Source organism: Tamandua tetradactyla, chromosome 21 (assembly GCF_023851605.1).
Source record: "Tamandua tetradactyla isolate mTamTet1 chromosome 21, mTamTet1.pri, whole genome shotgun sequence".
NCBI classification, from domain to species: Eukaryota; Metazoa; Chordata; class Mammalia; order Pilosa; family Myrmecophagidae; genus Tamandua; species Tamandua tetradactyla.
Genome location: NC_135347.1, coordinates 58,627,014 through 58,647,144, shown reverse-complemented (window position 1 = coordinate 58,647,144; position 20,131 = coordinate 58,627,014). Strand labels below are relative to the sequence as shown.

Sequence of the window (20,131 nt, the reverse complement as noted above, 5' to 3'; positions counted from 1 at the left end):
GTATAGCCACCTGAGCTCTCTTTTACTTACTAAGTAGTATACATTTTTTCCATATTTCCACTGTCAATCTACTTGTATCTTTGACTTTAAGGTGAGTCTCTTGAAGACAGCATATAGTTGTCCTGCTTCTTTATCCATTCTGCTTATCTGTGCGTTTTGACCAGAGAGTTTAATCCATTTACATTTAAAGTCACTACTGAAATACAGGCTTTTCTTCTGCCATTTTTCTATTTAGCCTTTGTAGGTCTTAAAACTTTTTGTCCCTTGCTTCCATTGAAGTCTACTTTTATATTTATTTATTTTCTTGTGTTGTACCATATTGAGTGCCTTCTTATTTCTATCTGGATATATTTTTCATCTGTTTTCCTTGTGATTATCATAGTGTTAGAATTTAACCTCCTAAATATATAACAGTTGTATTTGGTTTGATGCCAACTTAACTTTAATAGCATGCATATATACTTTTCTTATACCCGTCTGTCCCCCCATCATTTTTTTGTACTTGTTACCACTTATATTTTTGTACATTTTATCATCCTCAAATCTAAATTTATCATTGCTTTTTATGCCTTTGCATTTTAGCACCAGTAGGAAGTAAGATGGGAGTTATATACCAGAAATACAGTGTAATAGTACCGGTATTTATAATTACCCAAATGGTTGCTTTCACCACAGGTCTTTATTTATTTATGCTGTTTTGAACTACTGTGCAGGGTCCTTTTGTTTCCGTCTGAAAACCTCCCTTTGGCATTGCTTGTAGGACAGATATAGTGATGTGCCCCTTCAGTTTTTCTTTATCTGAGATGTCTTAATTTCTCCCTTATTGTTTGAAAGAGAGTCTTGCTACATATAAAATTCTTGACTGGCAGTTTTTGTCCGTCAGTACTTTAAGTATTTCAATCCACTACCTTCTTGCCCCCATGGTTTCTGATGAGAAATCAGCACTCAATCTTATTGGGACTCCCTTTAGGTAACATGTTGCTTTTCTATGCAGCTTTCAGAACTCTTTCCTTTGTTCTCCGCATTCGATACTATAATCAGTATATGATGGGGTGTATTTTCCTTCATGTTGATCCTGTTTTGTGTTCTCTGACTTCTTGGACATATTCATGTTTTTTGCCAAGTTTGGGGAGTTCTCTGTCATTATTTCTTTAAATATTCCTTGTGCCCCTTTTTCTCTTTCTTCTTCTTCTGAGACTTTCATAATGCATATGTTGGTGTGCTTAGTGGTATCCTATAGCTCTCCTAGACTATTTTCACTTTTAATAATCCTTTTTCTTTCTGCTCCTCAGCCTGACTCATTTCAAGTGTCTTGTCTTCTAGTTCATTGATTCTTTCTCTTACCACCTCTATCTGCTCTTGAAACCCTCCTCAGCATCTGTCAGTTCAGTTATTGTGCTCTTCACTCCAGTAGTTCTGTTTGGTTCTTTTTTAAAATTTCTAACTCTTTACTTAAGCTCTAGTATTGTTTACCATTGTTTTCCTGATATCCTGTAGTTCTTTCCCTGTACTTTCCTTTATCTCCTTAAGCCTTTGTTAAGATCTTTTTTAAAAGGCTTTGTTTGGTATGCCCACATTCTTGCTTTTTTCATTGTTGTTTTCTGTATTTTTATCCTGTTCTCTTGGGTAGGTCATCATCTCCTATTTCCTTGTTTGTCTTGTACGCTTTAGTTGCACACTGCACATTTTAATATTTTAAATGTGAAATTTACTTCCTAGGATGTTTGTTCCATGTTTTTGTAACCAGCTGGTGATAAGACAGATTTTCTTGAGCCTCAGCCTTTCTGTCAAGGCGAATGCAGTGTGTAGGGTTTTCCCTGTCTTTGTGCGCCTCTCGTCCTGGACTATTGTTTGTTAGTTGTTGGAATTACCCCACTTACAGAAGTTTGGTTGTCCCCTCTGCTTCCCAGGGGACAACCTCCTTCTCCCAGGTGTCTGCAGCTGGTCTTTGTTCAAGACGGTCCACCTCTATAATTTCTTATACACCTTTATTGTCTCACACTGCTTTTGCCTGAAGGGCAAATTCTGGGAAGAGGGTACCCCAGGGAGGGCTTGCCCAGGTTGGTCTTTCACAGTCAAAACAGGGCCAGGAACCCACAAGGGAGGCCCAGGCTGGCCCCACAGTGCCCTGTGGAAGGGTGAGAAAGCACACAGACAGCTTCTCTGAGGGCTCCCCAAAGCTGAGATTTCCTAGCCTGCCTTCAGCTCACTGTCCCCCGCAGCCCTGAGGAGGAAGTCTGCGTATTTGAATCTGCAGCACCTCCATCCCTGTCTGAGGACGTTTGAAATGATGGCCATGCCTTTCTCTGGAGCAGACTGAAATGGTAGCTGCCCTCAGGCCAGGGACTCAGCAGGCAAGTTCACTCATCAAAAGCTGTTTTCAGTGATTGGCTGTGGCCACCCTGTTCTTGGGGAAGGGGATTCTTATGTCCTTTGCCGTCAGCAGCAGCTGGCCAGGGCTGAGACCCTGCGGTGGTCCCGCCGTGAGAGGGGTGGATGGGAGCCAGTAGCTGCCAAGCGCAGAGAGCAATTTATAGTCTTTACTGTGATTTATCAGCCTTTCCCTCCTGCTCTTCCCTGGATGCTATATAGTGTTCCTCAGGCCTCTGGAGCTCAGAATAGTGTGTCGGAAGGTCCCTCCCTGTTTAATGGTCCTGGCGGTCCCTAACGTCTTCCCCAGAAGTTTCCCTCCAATGGCTTCTATCCCCTGAGTAAAGGCTGAAGCCTTAGTGTGACCGCAGGGCCCCTGGGAACTTTCTCTTCTTTCCTCCAGCCCTTTCCACCTTTATTCTTCAGATGTGTCAGGGATGCTTCTCCCTTCGGGCCCCTGGTCATCCCAGCCGCCTTCTCCAGGCCACCTTCAGGTCTGCTCAATAGCACCGTCTGGTTCAGCCTCTCCTGCCTCATGCCTGGCACTTCCATTGCCCTTCCCTGCCTTTTCCTTCCTGTAGCATTGTTTTACTTACTGATCTTATTTTCTGTCTCCTTTCCCAGAATGTAAGTTTTTGAAGGCTGCATTTCTATTAATTTTGTTTTCTGCTATCTTTACCCAGAGCACCTAGAACTGTGTCTTGTACATAATAGGTGTTTGTTCAATGGTTGTTGGATGAAACATAATTAAGGGCAAAAGAATTTAGGTCTAGGAAGATGAGATATGTTCCATGTTGACTGCAGCTGTGGTCTGTTCTGAAGTTTTGGTTGGTGGACAGAACTGGCAGGACAGTTTTGGGGTGGAATAGGACTCAAAGGGAAGGGAAGGGTAGTGGAATGTTGCATGTGAAATTTCTTCATTAAATTCCCAGAATATGATTAATTAACAATTTTTAGATGTTATATCCATAGTTGTACAACTGATTAAAATATGATCTGCATTTAGCATTAAAGGCCGGTTGAATTCAGTTCTCGCAGCTGACATCATCTTTCATGGTGCCAGCCTGGGTGCATGGTTGGTCTTTGCTTCTCTTGGAGACTCAATTTCTTTCTTTTAGTAATTCTGTAATTGCATTAAAACATTTAGATGGGATTTAATTTTCTGAATTTTTAGAGCTTTGCTGTAAGCACTGTTTATGAGTTGGCTCTAGCTTGGCTCTGTTTCCGCAGTCAGGCCATGTGGGTGATGGCATGTGTTCCTTCCTGCTTGTGCCCAGGGATTGTTCTCCTTAATTGTACCTCCTGCTCCCTCCAAAATGCTTCTGCTCCCACTTCTGAGACAAATCCCTTGAATTGGGCGATCCACATTCAATATGTGAATGTCCCTTCCTGTCAGTTCTTTGTTAACCATCTGCATTTTGGCTTCCCTTACTATTAACAGAAACCCTGCTTTTGAAGGGAATTTGGGCCACTTTCTAGTCAAATCTGAGTATCTTTCTTCATTCCTCAGACACTCGGTTATCTCTGTCCAGTTTTCATGTTAACTATACCTTCTGTAGGAAAATACTGCCCTCCTCTTTCCATGGCACACTCCTTTCCTGTCTTACCACCTGCGTTCTCTCCTTTTCCCTAACTCTGGGTTGCCTCCACTTTCAGTTCTTGGGCATTTATTCTTTTTTTCGATTATTCTTTCTGAGTAGACTCATCGAATCTCATGATTTAAAATACTGTTTTTAGACCCATTGCTCCCAGGCCCATGTCTTAATCCCTCACTTTCTACTTGCTTGTTTGCAGATGCCTTTAGGATAGGCACCTGTGGAATATATGGTCCACGTGGAGAATTATGCTGGACCTGCAGGTGTGAGCTGACGCCACCCTGGCATTCTGGATGCCCTGCAAGTGGGCCTCCCCAGGGGTTTCATTGTCTCCCAGACCCAACATGCCTAGGACTGACCTCAAAGTCCACAAGCAAAAGGCTGTTGCCCCTACTTGCGTTAATGGCAGAGCAGGCTCAGAGCCTTGGGGGGGTGTTAGTTCCTCTCCCCTTGCACCACCCCCCCAGCCAGTCTTTCATTTTCCTTCTTGTGCGTACAGCCCGTAAGTTCTCTTCACTGCCAGTCTGACTGCTGGAGGTGAATTGTACTAGTTTCCCTCTTTCCAGGTATTTTCATCTACAATTTAATCTAAATACTTTTACCATGTTAATCTTTGTTAAGCACCACTTTCATCAGCCCAGGACCATTTGGAGACTTCTCTAAACTCTCTACTCACTGCACCAAGCCCGTGCTTGGGTCGCGGCTTGTGCCTCAGCTGTGTCCTGACCGCTCGTCCCACCGTTGCCTCTCTAGCCTTCATGCACAACCGGAGCCTTTGTCAGTCCTTTGCATTTTATCCCCATTGCCCGGGTTTTCCTGCCTTTGCTTATGATCATCCCCCTTCTATTATTTTCCCTAAACGTCTTTGCACGTCTTCACCTCCTCTTGGAAGGTCCTTTCTGCCCACCGTGAGCCCCATTCCTACATGCCACTTCTGTGACCCCTTTATTCTGTTCAGTTTAATATGTGACTTCTTTTGTTTTAACTCTAAAGTAGACTTGAAGTTCTGTAAGGATTATAATCACACAATGATTTATTTTGTATCCCTTTCAGCAACTATGACAAATCCAGGCTTTTAACACTCATACATGGTTCATGGCTGAGGAGGTCGGGAAGCCAGGGCTCTGTGCGAGGTACACACTTTGTGAAGTAAAGATTCTGCTGCTTCATGTTGAGTGGGAAAGCGGTTGTGATGGACGTTTTAGGGAAATGGGGATTGCTGAAAGTATATGGGATATATTCAGCTTTCAAAACAGCCATTAACTTTTTAAGAAATGTGATAGAACTTATTATAAAAGAAACAAAGATTAAGGAAAAATTGAAATTATCCCAAATCCTATCACCTAGAGAGAATTTGTGATTAATATTTTGATGGAATCCCTTCTTACTGTAAAAAAAGGGAAAAATCTTGACATAAAATGTAACATGATAAAGGTATTCCAAATTTATTTTTTCTCTGTTAAAGTCTAAGTTGTGAGTTGACCACAAAAAAGTATTTCTGTAAAATTCTTCTTGTTTATACATAAATTTCACTTCTTATATTTTGATATGACATTACTTGGTGCACAGAAGGCCACACATCATGACTTCACTGCAAATGTAACTTTTATCAACATAGAATCCTAGAAGCAAATATAGATGTCAGGTAATTCTTGAAGCAGAAGTCTATTCTTGAAGGACTAAACATACATTGCCAAAATAATAATGTAATAATGATGATCTGGGTTCAGCAATTCACATTACATTAACAGAGTTGGGAAACAAGTTCCTTGCTGTTTTTTGGGCTCAGAAAGGGGGCAGGGAAGGCCGTCTTCTTCCTTTCAGGTTGGGGAGGCCACACTGTTTTATGCAGGAAAACAAAAGGCAAGCTGCTAACTGTTCCCTTCTAATCTGCTTACCTCAAACGTATGGTTAGTAGGAATTCCTGTTGGAGCCTGGTAATAGATGTTTTCAACCTCGTTGTGAGTGTCTTCTTTCTTTCCATCTTCACGGGCATCTTACTGTTGTAGGAGCGTCAAGTTGCCACCAGCCAGATGCCAGCCGTCCTTTAGTCTAATGCATGTAAGAGTAGGAGAGTGTCCAGGCAGGCACAGAAGTGTCACAGACGTGTGTATCATCACCACGTACGAGTTCAGCTTCTCCTAACTAATAAAATCCTGTGCAGAAGGGAGAAAATATATTCAAACAGATTAAAACGTTAGCAGTGTACTTGTGCTTGGGTGGTGAGGCTATATTGGGATTTGAATATTTTTCTTCCCAAGTTTTAAAAATATCTGTAATGTTTATGTGTTATTTTTATAATAACTAGTAAAAGCATGATGCAGTCTTAGTCATTTCAGATTAACTTAAATAAGACAAGACTCTATTCCCTATTTTCCTTTCTTTCAGACTGCGGTGCCAGTGTACATAAGGGCTGTAGAGACGCTGCATCTCCATGTACCAAGGTAATTTCTCAGCTGTGGATATGCTATGTCTAGACATTAGATATGGCTTGGTTGCTTCATATTATCTATTTGAGTACAATCTTTCGTATTACTATCTAGATTTATTTCCAAAGTGGTTATTGTAGTGATAACACATGCTCAGAGAGCATACAGATATTTACCTAACTGTACACTTTTAGAATGACGGAAAGCTCAAGCCTGGCTACCTGTGCTGCAGGTGTGGGCAGGTGAGACTTTCTCTCAGGATGGGCTTGTTTTGCCGGGGCCAGCATGGGACAGATGACAGTGAATGATGGAAAAGCAGTCCTCAGATATCAGAATCACCTGGAGGCCCATGACCGCGACTCAGTCCACTCCCAGAGCTTCTCACGCAGAAGTTCTCTTGGGGCCTGAGGATTTGCCTGCAGGCGCTGCTGTCTGGGGAGCAGCTCAGAGAACCCCTGCTCCGGCCGTGTTCAGTGCTGGAGGGGGGCTTTGGGTGAGGGCATCTCTGACTCCAGAAGTCCTGTCAGAGCTGCATGGGAGTGACCTGAGGGTACTTTAGAAGGAAACCCAGAGCCGCCAGTTTCTGTGTCAGCTGAAACCCGTGTTGTTTCAGGTCCGCAGAGCTGGGGATTGTTCTAGAACTGGCATTCCAGGGCTTGAGGTGGTTGTGTCCTGCGGGGAGGAATGGCTAGTACATGGAGTTCAGTGGCGCTTTGCTCTTACTGTGCGTATTTCTCATATTCTTTATCAGAAAACCCAAGAGAAGTGGAGCAAGACCAAACCACAGACCGTCCTCGGAAGTAAGCGATGTGGGAAATGACAAGAATATGTTTCCCCAGTTTACTCTATACCACACATTTTTCTAATGTAAAATACCTCCTCCTTTTGTTTTCTCACTTGCTCAATTCCTTCTTCTTTCATAACATGTTCTGGGCGTAATTTTTATGAAGAGATCATGAGTGGGGTAAACATCTGTGCTCGCCCGTGAGCCTTTGCACTGTATGTCCTATGTGGGTCTTTTGTATTAGGGAGGACGTATTACCGTATCTCCTCAGTTCCCAGATGCTGTCTAGTATAAAATGTGTATTAATTTAATAACAACCTTTTTGGGGAAAAAAACTACATCAAATGTATATAGTTTTATTTTCTTAGCAGTAGCTTATATTTATCTACACAAATACATACCATGTGCTTCTTCAGAATCACCAAGTTTGAGGAAAAAATTGTTCACTTTTGGAGGCTATGGATTCTTTGTCAGTCCCTGTTGTCCATTTCCACCGTGACCTGGTGTTTTTTATGAACTGCTTGAGGCTGTGAGCGCCTCAGCACCTTCAGGATGAGAGGGAAATGTCAAGGCACGCTGGAGTTTTGTTTGCACATTTTAAACCCGATGGTTTGTTTTGTCCTGCATTATATATTGCGGAAATCTAGGCAATCTCTCTGAAAAAATCAGTGGTAGCTTTCAACAGTTCTTCGCACTACACAGTCACGCCAGTACCTCCTGAGTTGAGAGTCCTTTGATCTTTTGTGAGCGGTTTTGTCATTTCTTCTGCCTCAGAGTACCTTGCTTGCCACAAAGCACACATTTTAAGTGCATGACTTTTCATTTTAATGCTACAAAAAAGCGTGACCAGTATTTTTAAAACCACTTCAATCAGGAGACAATTAGGTATGCCAATTCAAGGTAACATGCAATTGGGTGTGGCGTTATGCAAGGGTAAGTTAGTGCCGGCAGTAACAGCCAGGCCACAGCTTCTCCTCCTCACACTGAAAGTGCCTTTGACACCCGTTGTAAGACACTTCATTTTATAAGGTTGTATGTGAAATAAAAAAGCCTTTTGGTTCGTTTTCCGGAGCCTACCCATGCCAAAAAATAAAAAAATTAAAAAAAGCATCTTGGAATTGAGGACATGCCATGTATTCCTTCTGTTCAATGGGGTCATGAGAATTGCAGGATTCACCTGCCTGAAATTCTCGGTGCCTAAAGAAGCATCATTCCATTCCGATCCATTGACGTGCTGTGTGTGTGTGTGCTTGTTTATACACACAATATACCTTCTAGTAACGCTGCTAATAATACCTTGCGCCTGTTTAAAGCTGGTTCTAAGGAGTACAAGCTGTGGTTTATAGGACAGCTGCCAGGGTTTCCCCGTTCCATTTTCTTGTCTGTCTGTGAGCACCCGGCGGCGTTGAGGGGGGTGCCTAGCAGCCCTGCAGCCCGGCCAGGCGCGCGTGACCGGGAAGGGCCCTGGAGCAGCGGCCAGCGGCCAGCAGAGCAGCTTCGAGGCTGGGCACGAGACCCAGGAGCCGTGGCCGTTCCAGGGTTGGACCCTTGGGCTTTTACGTGACGCCCTTTGCATGGTGATTACTGTCCTTTACAAGAGCCGCATGACGCATCCGTTCTGATTTGCAGGTCCCTCACTTAGGGACCCTCCGCAGCCGGGTCTCCCCTTGCACCCTTCCTCCTCCATGCCTATCGGATTGCCGACGGGAAGGAGAGAAGCTGCAGGGCAGGGCCAGCCCCTGTCCAGAAGTGTCCCGGGCACCGCCCTGGAAAGGTAAGTTTCCTGTCCTTGGCACCGGGATCCGAACCCGGGTCTCTGGCACGGCAGGCGGGAGCTCTTCCTGTTGAGCCACCGCGGCCGGCCCGAGGCTCGTGTCCTTTTGTGCGGTCATATCTCATGCTGCCCGCGGCCCTAACTCTTCCCCTCCGTCCCTCTGAGCCTCAGGAGGCCGGGGTCGGCCTTGGAGCCCGAGCCCGACGGCAGCAGCTGGAGAAGCAGGTCTCAGCCGGATGAGCCGTGGCAGCCCCTGGGCGCCTCTCCCCCGGCAGAGCCCTTCGAGATGGAAGGTGAGGCCAGGACCTGAGCAGGTGCCAAGGGAACGTCTCCTCAAGGACGTGAGATCGGCTCATGTTATCTGGTTCTTCCTGAAGGAATTCTCTTTCACAGCCTCTCTTTGGTATAGGTTCTGCTCATTAAAAAAAATGAAAATGTAGCCCCAGAGGAGTCAGTACTACTCCGTACTACTGCGGGCCAAGGAAACATGATGCATTTTTAAGTGGACTATCCCCCCAGAAGATGTATCACAGACATAGTGGAGAGAAGGAGAGCTGTTGCATGCTTGTTGTCATGTCTAAAAATTGTTTTATAGTTATTGCTAACTTGAAATAGGATCATATATTTAAAAACGTGAGACTGGATTTGCCTAGGGTCTCTGGGATATTTTATCCTCATTTCTTGGTTCCTATTTCTAGGGGGAAATATTTTTTAAAGCATATTTCACAGGATAGGACTTAGTCCGGGAAACTGGTTATTGTGTTCAAGCTGCATTAATAAGTAAAGAAAAACCTAATGAAATTCCCCAGGAATTGGTTTCTTTCATTTTAATCTTAAGCCCTTTAAATCAATTGTCATCTCATTTTTACTGCTCTTGAGCTGGAATCTCCCTATTGGGTGATTTGGGCAGGTAGGATTTTTGGTTTTCCTGAAGGGTGTGTGTGTGTTTGTGTGTGTGTGTGTGTGTGTGTGTGTGTATGTGCATTGTCTAATTGTATCAGAAAAATTTATACTGAGACCTTACATTCTGCTCCATGTTTACATTCAAGACTATAAGCCAAATAAAGAGCAAGCCAAGTGGACAAATAGAACATTCTTGAATAAATACTGCACAAGTACTCAGGGCAAAAGAAATCAGTGGGCATGAGGTTCTGTAAGTACATTGGCAGCCATGCTAGTTACCAGAAATAAAACTAAAATAGAGGAAACCCAAACAAGCAAACGAATCTTCAACTGCCCCCCCCCCCCCTTTTATGGGTCACTGTTTTAATATTTGGTTTGTCTTTTCTTTCGTCAAAGCTCTCTTGATTTGGAGCACTTCAGTAGTTTGATTTTCAGATATTTCAACTCTGAACAATATTTCAGGGTTAGTATTTTGGCTTATTTGGTTTCCGTGTTCATGGCATATTTATTTATGGTGACAAGTTCTTAAGCACAGATTCCCGTGAGGGTCTGCTCGTGTGACGCGCGTTGACGCCTCGTGAGGGTCTGCTCGTGTGACGCGCGTTGACGCCTCGTGAGGGTCTGCTTGTGTGACGTGCATGGCTACACCTCTGGCTTTTCTTTTCTGAACACTAATTAGACGTGGTGGACTCTTCTCTGTGGAGTGACCTCAGCGGCGACGCCCAGGAGTTTGAAGCGGAATCTTGGAGCCTCGTGGTGGAGCCCTCCTTTTGCAGTCGGCAGGAGAAAGATGTCATCAAAAGACAGGATGTCATTTTTGGTAAGCCGGTCAAATATGCTTCGGTGGTGGAAGCCAAGTGTAAAGAGGAAAGAGCATGGCATTGAAAATATGCAGACCTGATTTAAATCCCAATTCTGCCATTTTCTAGATAGCTGATCTTGACAAATTATTCAACACACCTGACCTTTCTCCAGCTACAGGTGGAGATAATGACACGTGGGCTAAAATGTTGTGAAGCTTAAAGAAGTATTGCATGCTTCAGGTATAGGAAAGCACTTTTACTTCCACTACCCTTTTCAACATAGACTTGGCCTCTGCTCTTGTATGGCTCCTGTTTAAAACCACAGAGAATTTGCACAGTGTAGGGGCGGGGCTGCTGCATAGGGCTATGTAGTTTGTGCTGCACGCCACGGGGGCTTCACAGACGCGTCAGAGGGAATGGCTGGGCCTGGGCTGGCCACGCGCGCCCGAGTTTTTAATTCCTGAATACTGAATTCAGTTCTGGTGAAATTTTACTAATCCATGCTATTTTGGATGGTGGGCAGGAGACAGTCTGAATTAGGGGGGGTTCAATTATAGACTAGTCAGGAAAAAAGGCAGTTTTTAAAATTTTCCAGTGTAAAGTAGATGCTAAGAAATGGTGCCAACAAGTTAACCTGCTTTAGAGAGGAGAGTCTTGGTTTTCCCTAATTGTGTGTGTGCATGTGTGGAGCAGAAGGGGTCATTGGAGAGGAGGACAGTCCTCACCAGCGCCAGGCCGAGAAGGGGATGCGCGAATGGGCTGGGACGCCATCAGAGGCCGTCTAGGTGGACGTTACTTTCTAAGGAGGATGCTGGCCCTTCTAATGCTTTTCTTGCAATTTATTTTATACTGCCAATTGTTTTCCTTTACATCTTGATTTCATAGATTATTAAAAATAATACAGGCCTTTTGTAATGAATTACCATGTCCCCAGCATGGCCTCTGCTGTGTTCCAGGTCTGGCCCTGCCTGCTCTCTTCCTCACTGTCTCTCTTTTAAACATGAAAAAAACGATTCCTTTATATATGATCAGGATGTGCAAATGGATTAAAGGGTTAAATGAAATGATGCGGGGAATGTACTTAGCACAGAGTAGACTCTAAAACCTTGATACCTAACAATAATAGTAATAATAATTTAAAATTAGTGGCTTCCCGATTAGAGATTTCCTTTGTGATAAAATAATAAACAAAGCCACACTGAGTCTTCCTTACCCTCCATGAATGATGTTTTAGATTCTCTAAACTTGGCATTGAGCGTTGAAAGGACTCCTTAATCTAGCATGTGCACTTCTAATGCCCCCACAGATTTTGAATTGTTTTCTCTCAGGATGCCTTTTACTGAGCTACAATTCGTATTTCATAAATGCAACCCTTCGAAGTACACAATCCAGTGGTTTTTAGTCTATTTGCAGAGTTCTGCAGCCATCATCACTATCTAATTCCAGAATGTTTTCAGTGCCCCAGGAAGAAACCCTAGCCCCGTTAGTGGTCATTCTCGGCCTCCTCTTCCCACTCATAAGCATTCCCTCTCTGTTGATTTGCCTATTCTGGATGTTTCACGTACGTGGAATCATACAATATGTGTTCTTTTGTGACTGGCTTCTTACACTTGGCACAATGTTTTCAAGGTCCATCCATGTTGTTGCATGTAGCAACACTTCGTTCCTTTTTATGGCTGAGTAATATTCCATTATATGGATATACCACATTTGACTTATTCATTCCTCAGTTGACAGATGTTTGGATTGTTTTTGCACCTTTGGGCTATTGTTTATAGTGGTACTGTGAATGACTGTGTACAAGCTTTTGTCTGAATCCTTGTATTTTTTTGTCTTTTGTGTATGTACCTAAGAGTGGAATTGTTGAATCATATGATAATTGTATGTTTAACTTTTGAGGAACTACCAAACTTTTCCATAGTGGCAGAACCATTTTACATTCCCACCAACAATGTATAATGCTGCCAATTTTTCCACGTCCTTGGCAACACTTGTTTTCCAATTTTAAAAATTATAGTCATCTTAGTGGGTATGGAGTGGTATTTCATGTGGGTTTTTTGTTCGTTTTTTTTTTTGTATGCTGTGTGGCAGGGTCACATTTCATTATTTTTCCATGCGAGTATCCCATTATTGCAGCATCATTTGTTGAATTTTTGTTTGTTTTGTTTGCTTGTTTTTTGGGAAGTGCATGGACCGGGAATCAAACCAGGTCTTCTGCGTGGCAGGCGAGAATTCCACCACTGAACCACCCGTGCACCCCTTCTCATATGGTTTTGATTTGCATTATTTTCTAATAACTGATAAGGTTGAGCATCTTTCCAGGTGCTTATCAGCCATTTGTATATCTTCTTTGGTGAAATGCCTATTTGAATCCTTTGCCCATTTTTAAATAAGGCAGTTTGTCTTTCTATTGTTAAGTTGTAACAATTTTTTATATATTTTGGATATTAGATCCTGGTCAAATATGATTTGCTAATATTTTCTCCCATTCTGTGGATTGTCTTTTCACTTTCTTCATAGCATCCTTTGGTCATGATGCATTTTTTTTTTCCTGGAGAAAACAGATTTGTTTTCTGCAATGAAGAACTCAATTATATTTAATTCAGTTTAATGCACCAAATCTATACTTACCCCATTCATTAAAAACAAATAAAACAAAATAAAACCAAACTCCGAAAGGGCAGGGAAATAAGACCCAGTACTTAAAGATGCTAGTTATATTAGGACAGTTGCAGGTAGAATAGATTCTGATATATCAGACTGGACTTGTACTTCTCTCTTTTAATACCTGAAGAAAGAAAATAGTTTAATATTTTGAGCTTAGATTAAATATTGATTATTGTTGACTTTTATAATAGAAGCAATGTTGTCATTCCTAAACCTTCTTTTTATTTGCATGACATATAGCGTGGAGGTACCAGTTCAGGGCAGTTGAGATGGGTGTTTTAAAACCTGGGTCTGCTCCCCTGTTTCAGAGCTCATGCAGACGGAAATGCATCACATCCAGACCCTCGTCATCATGTCTGAAGTCTTCAGAAAAGGGATGAAGGAGGAGCTCCAGCTCGACCACGCCACTGTGGACAGGGTCTTCCCCTGTCTGGATGAGCTGCTCGAAATGCACAGGCACTTTTTCTATAGTATGAAGGAACGAAGGCAGGAATCCTGTGCTGGCCACGACAGGAATTTTGTGATCAACCAAATCGGAGATATTCTAGTCCAACAGGTAAGAAAAGTTAAACGGCCCTGACCTTAAAAGCCTACTGGTTTATAGACTGTCTACAGTGCTGAAAGCCTAGGGAGGTTGGAGCTATGAGAACTGCCAGGCGAGTGCGGTTGGTTTGTGTGGCCGATGCCTGAGGGCTTTTGGCGGCCCCTGGCTGACTGTTCTGTGTGTCCATTGGATCGGCCAGGGCCTCCCCGGCCCTGTGGCTAGCTCCCCCAGGACTCAGTCATAAATTAGCCCCTTGTGAAGGCCCTGTTAGGACTCCGTTTTTGTCTGGTGGCTCTCTAACAACGTGGCCTCCCCTGGTGGACCCTCTCAGAGCCTCGGCACTGTCCCATCAGGGATTGGCCCAGGGGCAAATCAGTCTCATCGCTAAAGCTTGGAGCCCATGTCTGGGGAGGGGGAGGGGCTCGACAAGCAAATCTTATGAAAAGGAGGCAATTTTTAGCTGCTTGGGATGTTTGAAACATCAGTGAGAATGGATTGTGCCACTCTCTTAATTGCCTAAACACACACACAAACTCACACACCTGCACACCTATCCCTGACAATTCTTAGTGGCTTCTTGGTCTCTCTGCAGGGACTTTCCATTAAAAATATGACAATAGACAAGATAAATACGGTATATTCAGTGAATATAATTTTGCAGGTACTTTTGGGTACTTCCATGTGTATTACCTCATTTAACCGTCACAACACTGTAGGGTAGATATTATTTCTCATTGTACAGATACAAAAGCTGAGGCGTTGAGAAAGCAGCAGCTTTCTCAAGATCACACATCTAGTGAGAATTGGAATCAAAATCTGCTCTTTCAACACCAGAGCTGAGACTATGATCTCGTGAAACTGTAATAGCATTGTTGTAGGAATTGCTGACATCTCAAGACTGCGAGCCCCAGGGGGGCAGGAGTTTTGTATATTTGGTGAACTGCTGTATATCTGGCACCGAGAGAGGTGTCTGGCACAACAAATGTTTATTAAATATGTGGGTCACTTAGATGAGCACCCTACCAGGAATTCACTTGGATACTGTGTTTTGTGTTGGCCAGCGGTGTCTGGGGAAAGGTGCGGAGTGCCATCTGTAGTTGCCTCAGTGTGCCTTTTCCTAATTAGACACCAGAAGGGTCATCTTCTCCAAAAACATGAACTTTTGAGCAGTTTCTCCCTGTCACAAACAGCAGTGGAGTTCAGCTGCCAGTCTGTATGCTAACTCAGTGGGCAGTTAAGTTCATTGACGTATATATGTTTAATGCTTCAAAACAAACAAACAAAATGACTCACGATTCACTGTGCAAAGGCCACTTCTACGTCTGACAGGGTAAAAATCCACGTTAGCGATGATGGTTATTAATCAGAGTTATCTGTTTTGTATTATCTTTAAGAGCCTAGGTCTGTCCTCTCATCATAACTTACCCAGAACTCTCATTGCCAACTGACAGGGCCAGGTGGGGAGACCATGAAGTGCTTCACGAGGCAGTTTGAATGCAAATGTATGAGCATATCTAAGTGACCTTGAATCTGATGCATTCAGAAGTGACAAGGATGATTTTTACCATTTTTTCATTGAAATTATGTGTACAAATGGTCATGCTTTTACCATGTTTTAATTCTAAATGTAGAAAAAATTTTCATTCTGAAGATATTTATATAGTTACAAAAATTGCACATCTCTCTCAATTCTGTATTTATCTAATTTCTGTGGATAAAATCTGGGATTAAATTGAGAACAAGCTTTGGGAAGCAGACTATTACAGACAAGGAGTTGTCAGTCTGTTTAGTGACTTTTTATTTATCTGTTTTTCCTTTTGTAAATCATGCTTTTAGTGTCAAGTCTACAAACTCTGCCTAGTTCTAGATCTTGAAGATTTTCTATGTTTTTTTCCTAAAAGTTTTATAGTTTATGTATTATATCTGAGTCTTTGATCCATTTAAAAAATTATTAGAGCAGTTGTAGGCTTATAGAAAAAAATCATAAGATAGTATAGAGTTCCCACGTATCCCCCAGGCAGTATTCCTGATTATTAACATTTTGCATTCATCTTGTTACAATTGATGAAGCATTCACTTTTTTTCAATCTTTTTTCTTTCTGCCCCTCAACCTGACTCATTTCAAGTGTCTTGTCTTCAATATCACTGATTCTTCTGCTGGTTCCAGTTTGCTGTTGAAACCCTTTAAGGAATTTTTAATTTCAGTTTTTAGGTTCCTCAATTCTAGTATATCTGCTTGGCTTCGTCTTAAAATTTTTTATCCATTTATTCAGATTCTCATATTCATTCATTGTTTTACTGACACCGTTTTAGTTGTTTCTCTGTGTTTTCATTGATCTCCTTGCTCATATTGAGGATCAATTTTTAAAAGTCTTTGTCCAACACATCCAAAGTTTGGTTTTCTTTGATGGTGTCTGGATTTGGATGCACCATCATTTCTTATTTCTTTGCTTGTCTTGTAATCTTTTATTGCGTGCAGTACATTGTAATATTTTAGAGTATGAATTCTGAAATTTAGTTCCTGAGCGTCTGTTCCTTAATTTTGCACCTAGGTAGTGATCTGAGAGAGGTTTGTTTGAGTTCAGGAGCCAACACAAAAAACAACTTCCACAGTTTTACAAATTGGCTCTGCATTGCCCACTGCTGTCCTTTAGAGCTTAGTCCTCACATCCAGGTCAGTGTGAGAGACTGTGCAGTGCAGGAGCTTCTTCTGTTAGCGTCTTGTCTGAGACTTGTTCTTGCTCTTGGCTGTAAGAATTCCCCACTTGCAAGAACCCAGATGTCCTCTGAGCTGTAGAGGCCCGCCCCTCCTGGGAGCTCTCGTGTATGTTCTAAAGCTGGTCATCCTTTGCTGCGGGACTCCGTGACCTCACTGTTTCCTGTACTGCCCCCAAGCTGCTTTTGCCTGCTGGGCAAGTTCAGTGAGGGCAGGCCAGAGACGGTTTCCTGGTTCAGGCTTTCACGCCACCACCGATTTGCTTGGCACCTGCTTACCTTGTGCACCGAGGGTCCCTCTGCCCCTCTGGAGCAGGTCCAGGGACCCACGGTGGGAGCACAAAGGGGCTTCTTCTCGCACCAGGGAGATGGTTGGGGTTGGGCCAGCAAGGGTTCCATGAGCTTCTCCCACCATTTTTTAAAGCTGTGTTTTCTTGATTTAGCACCCATCCAATTATTGCCACCGTTTAACTGGAGTTCTGGAGCTCTTGGCAAGGTGGCTTTGCTAGTTTGGGCTGGTTATTGAAAGATTCTGTGGGGGAACAGCACCCTGGCATGTCTGTGATGCCTTCTTGGTTGACCGGAAATAGCTAAGGCCTTTTTTACCTTTGGATGCAGACAGGTCTGTACCTGTCGGGGCTGTGATCTGGTGGTCAGCCTGTTCGGGGCTAAGGAAAGGGACGGTCTCAGGGGATGAGCTGGCTCATGGCCATGCTTTCCTGACCAGGAGTGCCATTCTCAGTACCCTGGTGATGCCCTGTGAGCTCTAGGGCATGAGTGGACGGGGTGCTCATGATGGGAATTCGCTTGTTAGATGCTTCACGGTTCAGAGGGCAGATGGGCTCCTGTACTGCATTGTTTTGGAAATAGCCTCTTTGAGAGAACTAAATTGAGGGCGACACACAAATCAGCTTTTTGCCATTTGTGGTGATCTTTGAGAGCTTTGTTCCTTTACAGAATCGTTTGGCCAGATCCGTTCTTGATGTGCTGCCAAAAGTAAAATTCGCAGTTGGGGCCCAAGTTCATGAACATGGTCAATTGCACCACGGAAATGCCCACCAGTGATTCCTTTGTGAGCCCAGACCCTCCCGGCCCCCGCCTGTTGCCGTGTGCTCTTATTTCAATCTCTATAAGTATTAAAAATACAAATTGAAATGATACATTTGCCTAAACACTAAAAAAGAGTGGAAGATATCAAATATTTTTCATTTGGCTATGTGGTAATTAAATTATCTGCAATATAAAATCAGCACGTTAGCTTGATATTTTTCCCCTTACCACTAGATTACTCTCTCATTTTTTATTTTAAAAGTATCAGTGGAAAAGAGAGTGTGTTCAGAAAGTCCACGATGGTTATTCTTGCATAGCAGAAAAATGATTGTAACGTGAAAATTGCATGTTATATTCAGTATTAAGAACTGAATAAATTTATTAACCATTTAACGTATCAGTTTTCAGAAGAAAATGCAAATAAAATGAAGAAAATATATGGAGAATTTTGTAGCCACCACAAGGAAGCTGTGAGCCTCTTCAAAGAACTCCAGCAGAACAAGAAGTTTCAGAACTTTATCAAGGTGATCATATTAAAACTCTGTTACAGGACGGCTAGCCGGCATGGAGAGATAGTTTATGCTTGTTTCTTACATGATTTAAACAAGTTTCACATGAGGTGCCGTTCAGGGGAAAGAGAAGAAAGTGGTAGGTTTGTGGCAAAGATGAAAACTATCTTTTGCTGAATTAGTAAAATATTTCTCCCAGATCATTTCTTTTTTTGCATCTTACATTTGTGAAAAATGTCGTCCAGGCTTTTGAACATATTTATATTATCTTGGGAAGTTATTTTTATGCCCCAACATGTTATAAATCAGAAGAACCAAAGTAAGAATAAAGACAGAGTCTATCCTGTCTATCCTCCAGTGACAAGGGAGCACGCAGAGTGTCGGGAGAGGTCATACCTCACACACACAGGGAGAAGGCAGCTTTACCTGTCTGTTTGTTCTCTTCCTGTTTTCTCTCGAAACTGGACTGTAGTGGGAGTGGGTTTTTTTGTTTTTGCATGGGCAGGCACCGGGAATCAAACCCGGGTCTCTGGCATGGCAGGCGAGAGCTCTGCCTGCTGAGCCACTGTGGCCCGCCCAAGTGGGAGTGTTTTAAAGTTTCAGAGTCCAAAGAAACTTTGGTCTTCATCCAGTTCATTCCATCGTATTCACCACTTCTTCATCTCTGAAACGTGGTCATTTAGAGTTGGAGGCTTTTGGTATCATGAAACTCCCTACTTTGATGATTCTAGGTGCCAGAAGAGTCTTTCTTAAAAGATTTACTTCTTTCTCCTGATAACTTCTGCCCCTAGAACCTATATCTGCCTTGTGGGGGTGAGTCACACAAAATAAACATATGAACCCGTGACAGGCCAGGTGTCCTTGCAGGCAGACATACATATTTTTTGCATGCTTGTGGTGGGGTTCACATTTCATTCTTTTTCCACGTGAGTAGCCCATTATTGCAGCACCATGTGTTGGACTTGTTTTTTTGGGGGGGGTGGTGCATGGGCTGAGACAGGCGTATTTTAAAGCAACGACAATAACAACAAAAACAAAAACCTTGTGCCAAGGAAAATTTCAAGCCTCTACAAGAATGAAGAGGATAGTACAGTGGCTGCATATACCTGTCTCCCAGCTCCAACGCAACAACATTTACCAACTCATGGCCACTCTTGTTTTATTCGTACCCCCTACCTGTGCCCATCTTACCCCTCCTGGCTTAGTTTTCATCATATCCTAGACATCATGTAATTTCATCCATAGCCATTTCAGTAGTTATCTCTAAACAATATCGTCTCCAAAAGTTACGGTAGCAATACCGTGATCACACGTAAGTAAGTTATCAGTAATTCCTTTATGTCGTCAAATAGCTGGTCAGTATCCAAATTTCCCTGATTATCTCATAAAACTGGATTGTTTAGCTCAGGATCTGAGCAGGGACTACATACTGTACATGTTAGTTATAGCTCTTAAATCTTAATCTAAGCATTCCCTCCTCCCATTTTTTCCTTCCAATTTCTCTGTTGAAGGAATTTGTCCTGTAAAGTTTCCCACATCCTAGATTTTTATCTGGCATTTAAGAATGCTACCAGATTCTCCTCCCTTCTTTTTTTCATATATATGTGTATTGAGGATTGGAAAACAAGGAATACCTGGAGATTTTTAGGAAAAAAGTTGTCGTGAGTAGAAGGAACTTTAAGTGCTATGATGAATAATAAAAAAATGTGGAGGAAGATGTGTTGGATAAGCAAATAATTAATTGTGAACTTATATTCAAAATCTAAGTTTGATTTCTATTTTTTAAAAGTTTTGCTATTTATGAATCTTAACGCTTACAAGTATTAGAACTTGCTCACTGTTGGAATGATTTGTAAATACATCAGAGTAACTTAAACTTCTCTGTTTTGGAGATTTAGGGCATTGAAATGAATGACAGTGGACGTAATTTAAATTAATAACACCTTATGTATGTTAGGTCTGAATAGAATAACACCATTGCAGGTTCC

The 20,131-nt window shown here is 42.7% G+C and overlaps 1 protein-coding gene across 5 annotated transcripts in view; it reads left to right on the top strand.

The window, feature by feature from the left end:
- ARHGEF28 (Rho guanine nucleotide exchange factor 28) overlaps positions 1 to 20,131 on the top strand; it is a 292,104-nt gene that overhangs the window by 215,374 nt on the left and 56,599 nt on the right. For all 5 annotated transcript variants that reach the window (XR_013167187.1, XR_013167186.1, XM_077139472.1 and 2 more), the window contains exons 18-24: positions 6,354 to 6,409; positions 7,146 to 7,194; positions 8,808 to 8,952; positions 9,118 to 9,245; positions 10,535 to 10,675; positions 13,634 to 13,881; positions 18,036 to 18,158. Coding sequence is in view for 3 of the 5 variants with exons in the window: in XM_077139472.1 (XP_076995587.1) it covers positions 6,354 to 6,409; positions 7,146 to 7,194; positions 8,808 to 8,952; positions 9,118 to 9,245; positions 10,535 to 10,675; positions 13,634 to 13,881; positions 18,036 to 18,158 (890 nt within the window). In the remaining 2 variants the exon portion in view is untranslated. The remainder of the gene's footprint in view (positions 1 to 6,353; positions 6,410 to 7,145; positions 7,195 to 8,807; positions 8,953 to 9,117; positions 9,246 to 10,534; positions 10,676 to 13,633; positions 13,882 to 18,035; positions 18,159 to 20,131) is intronic.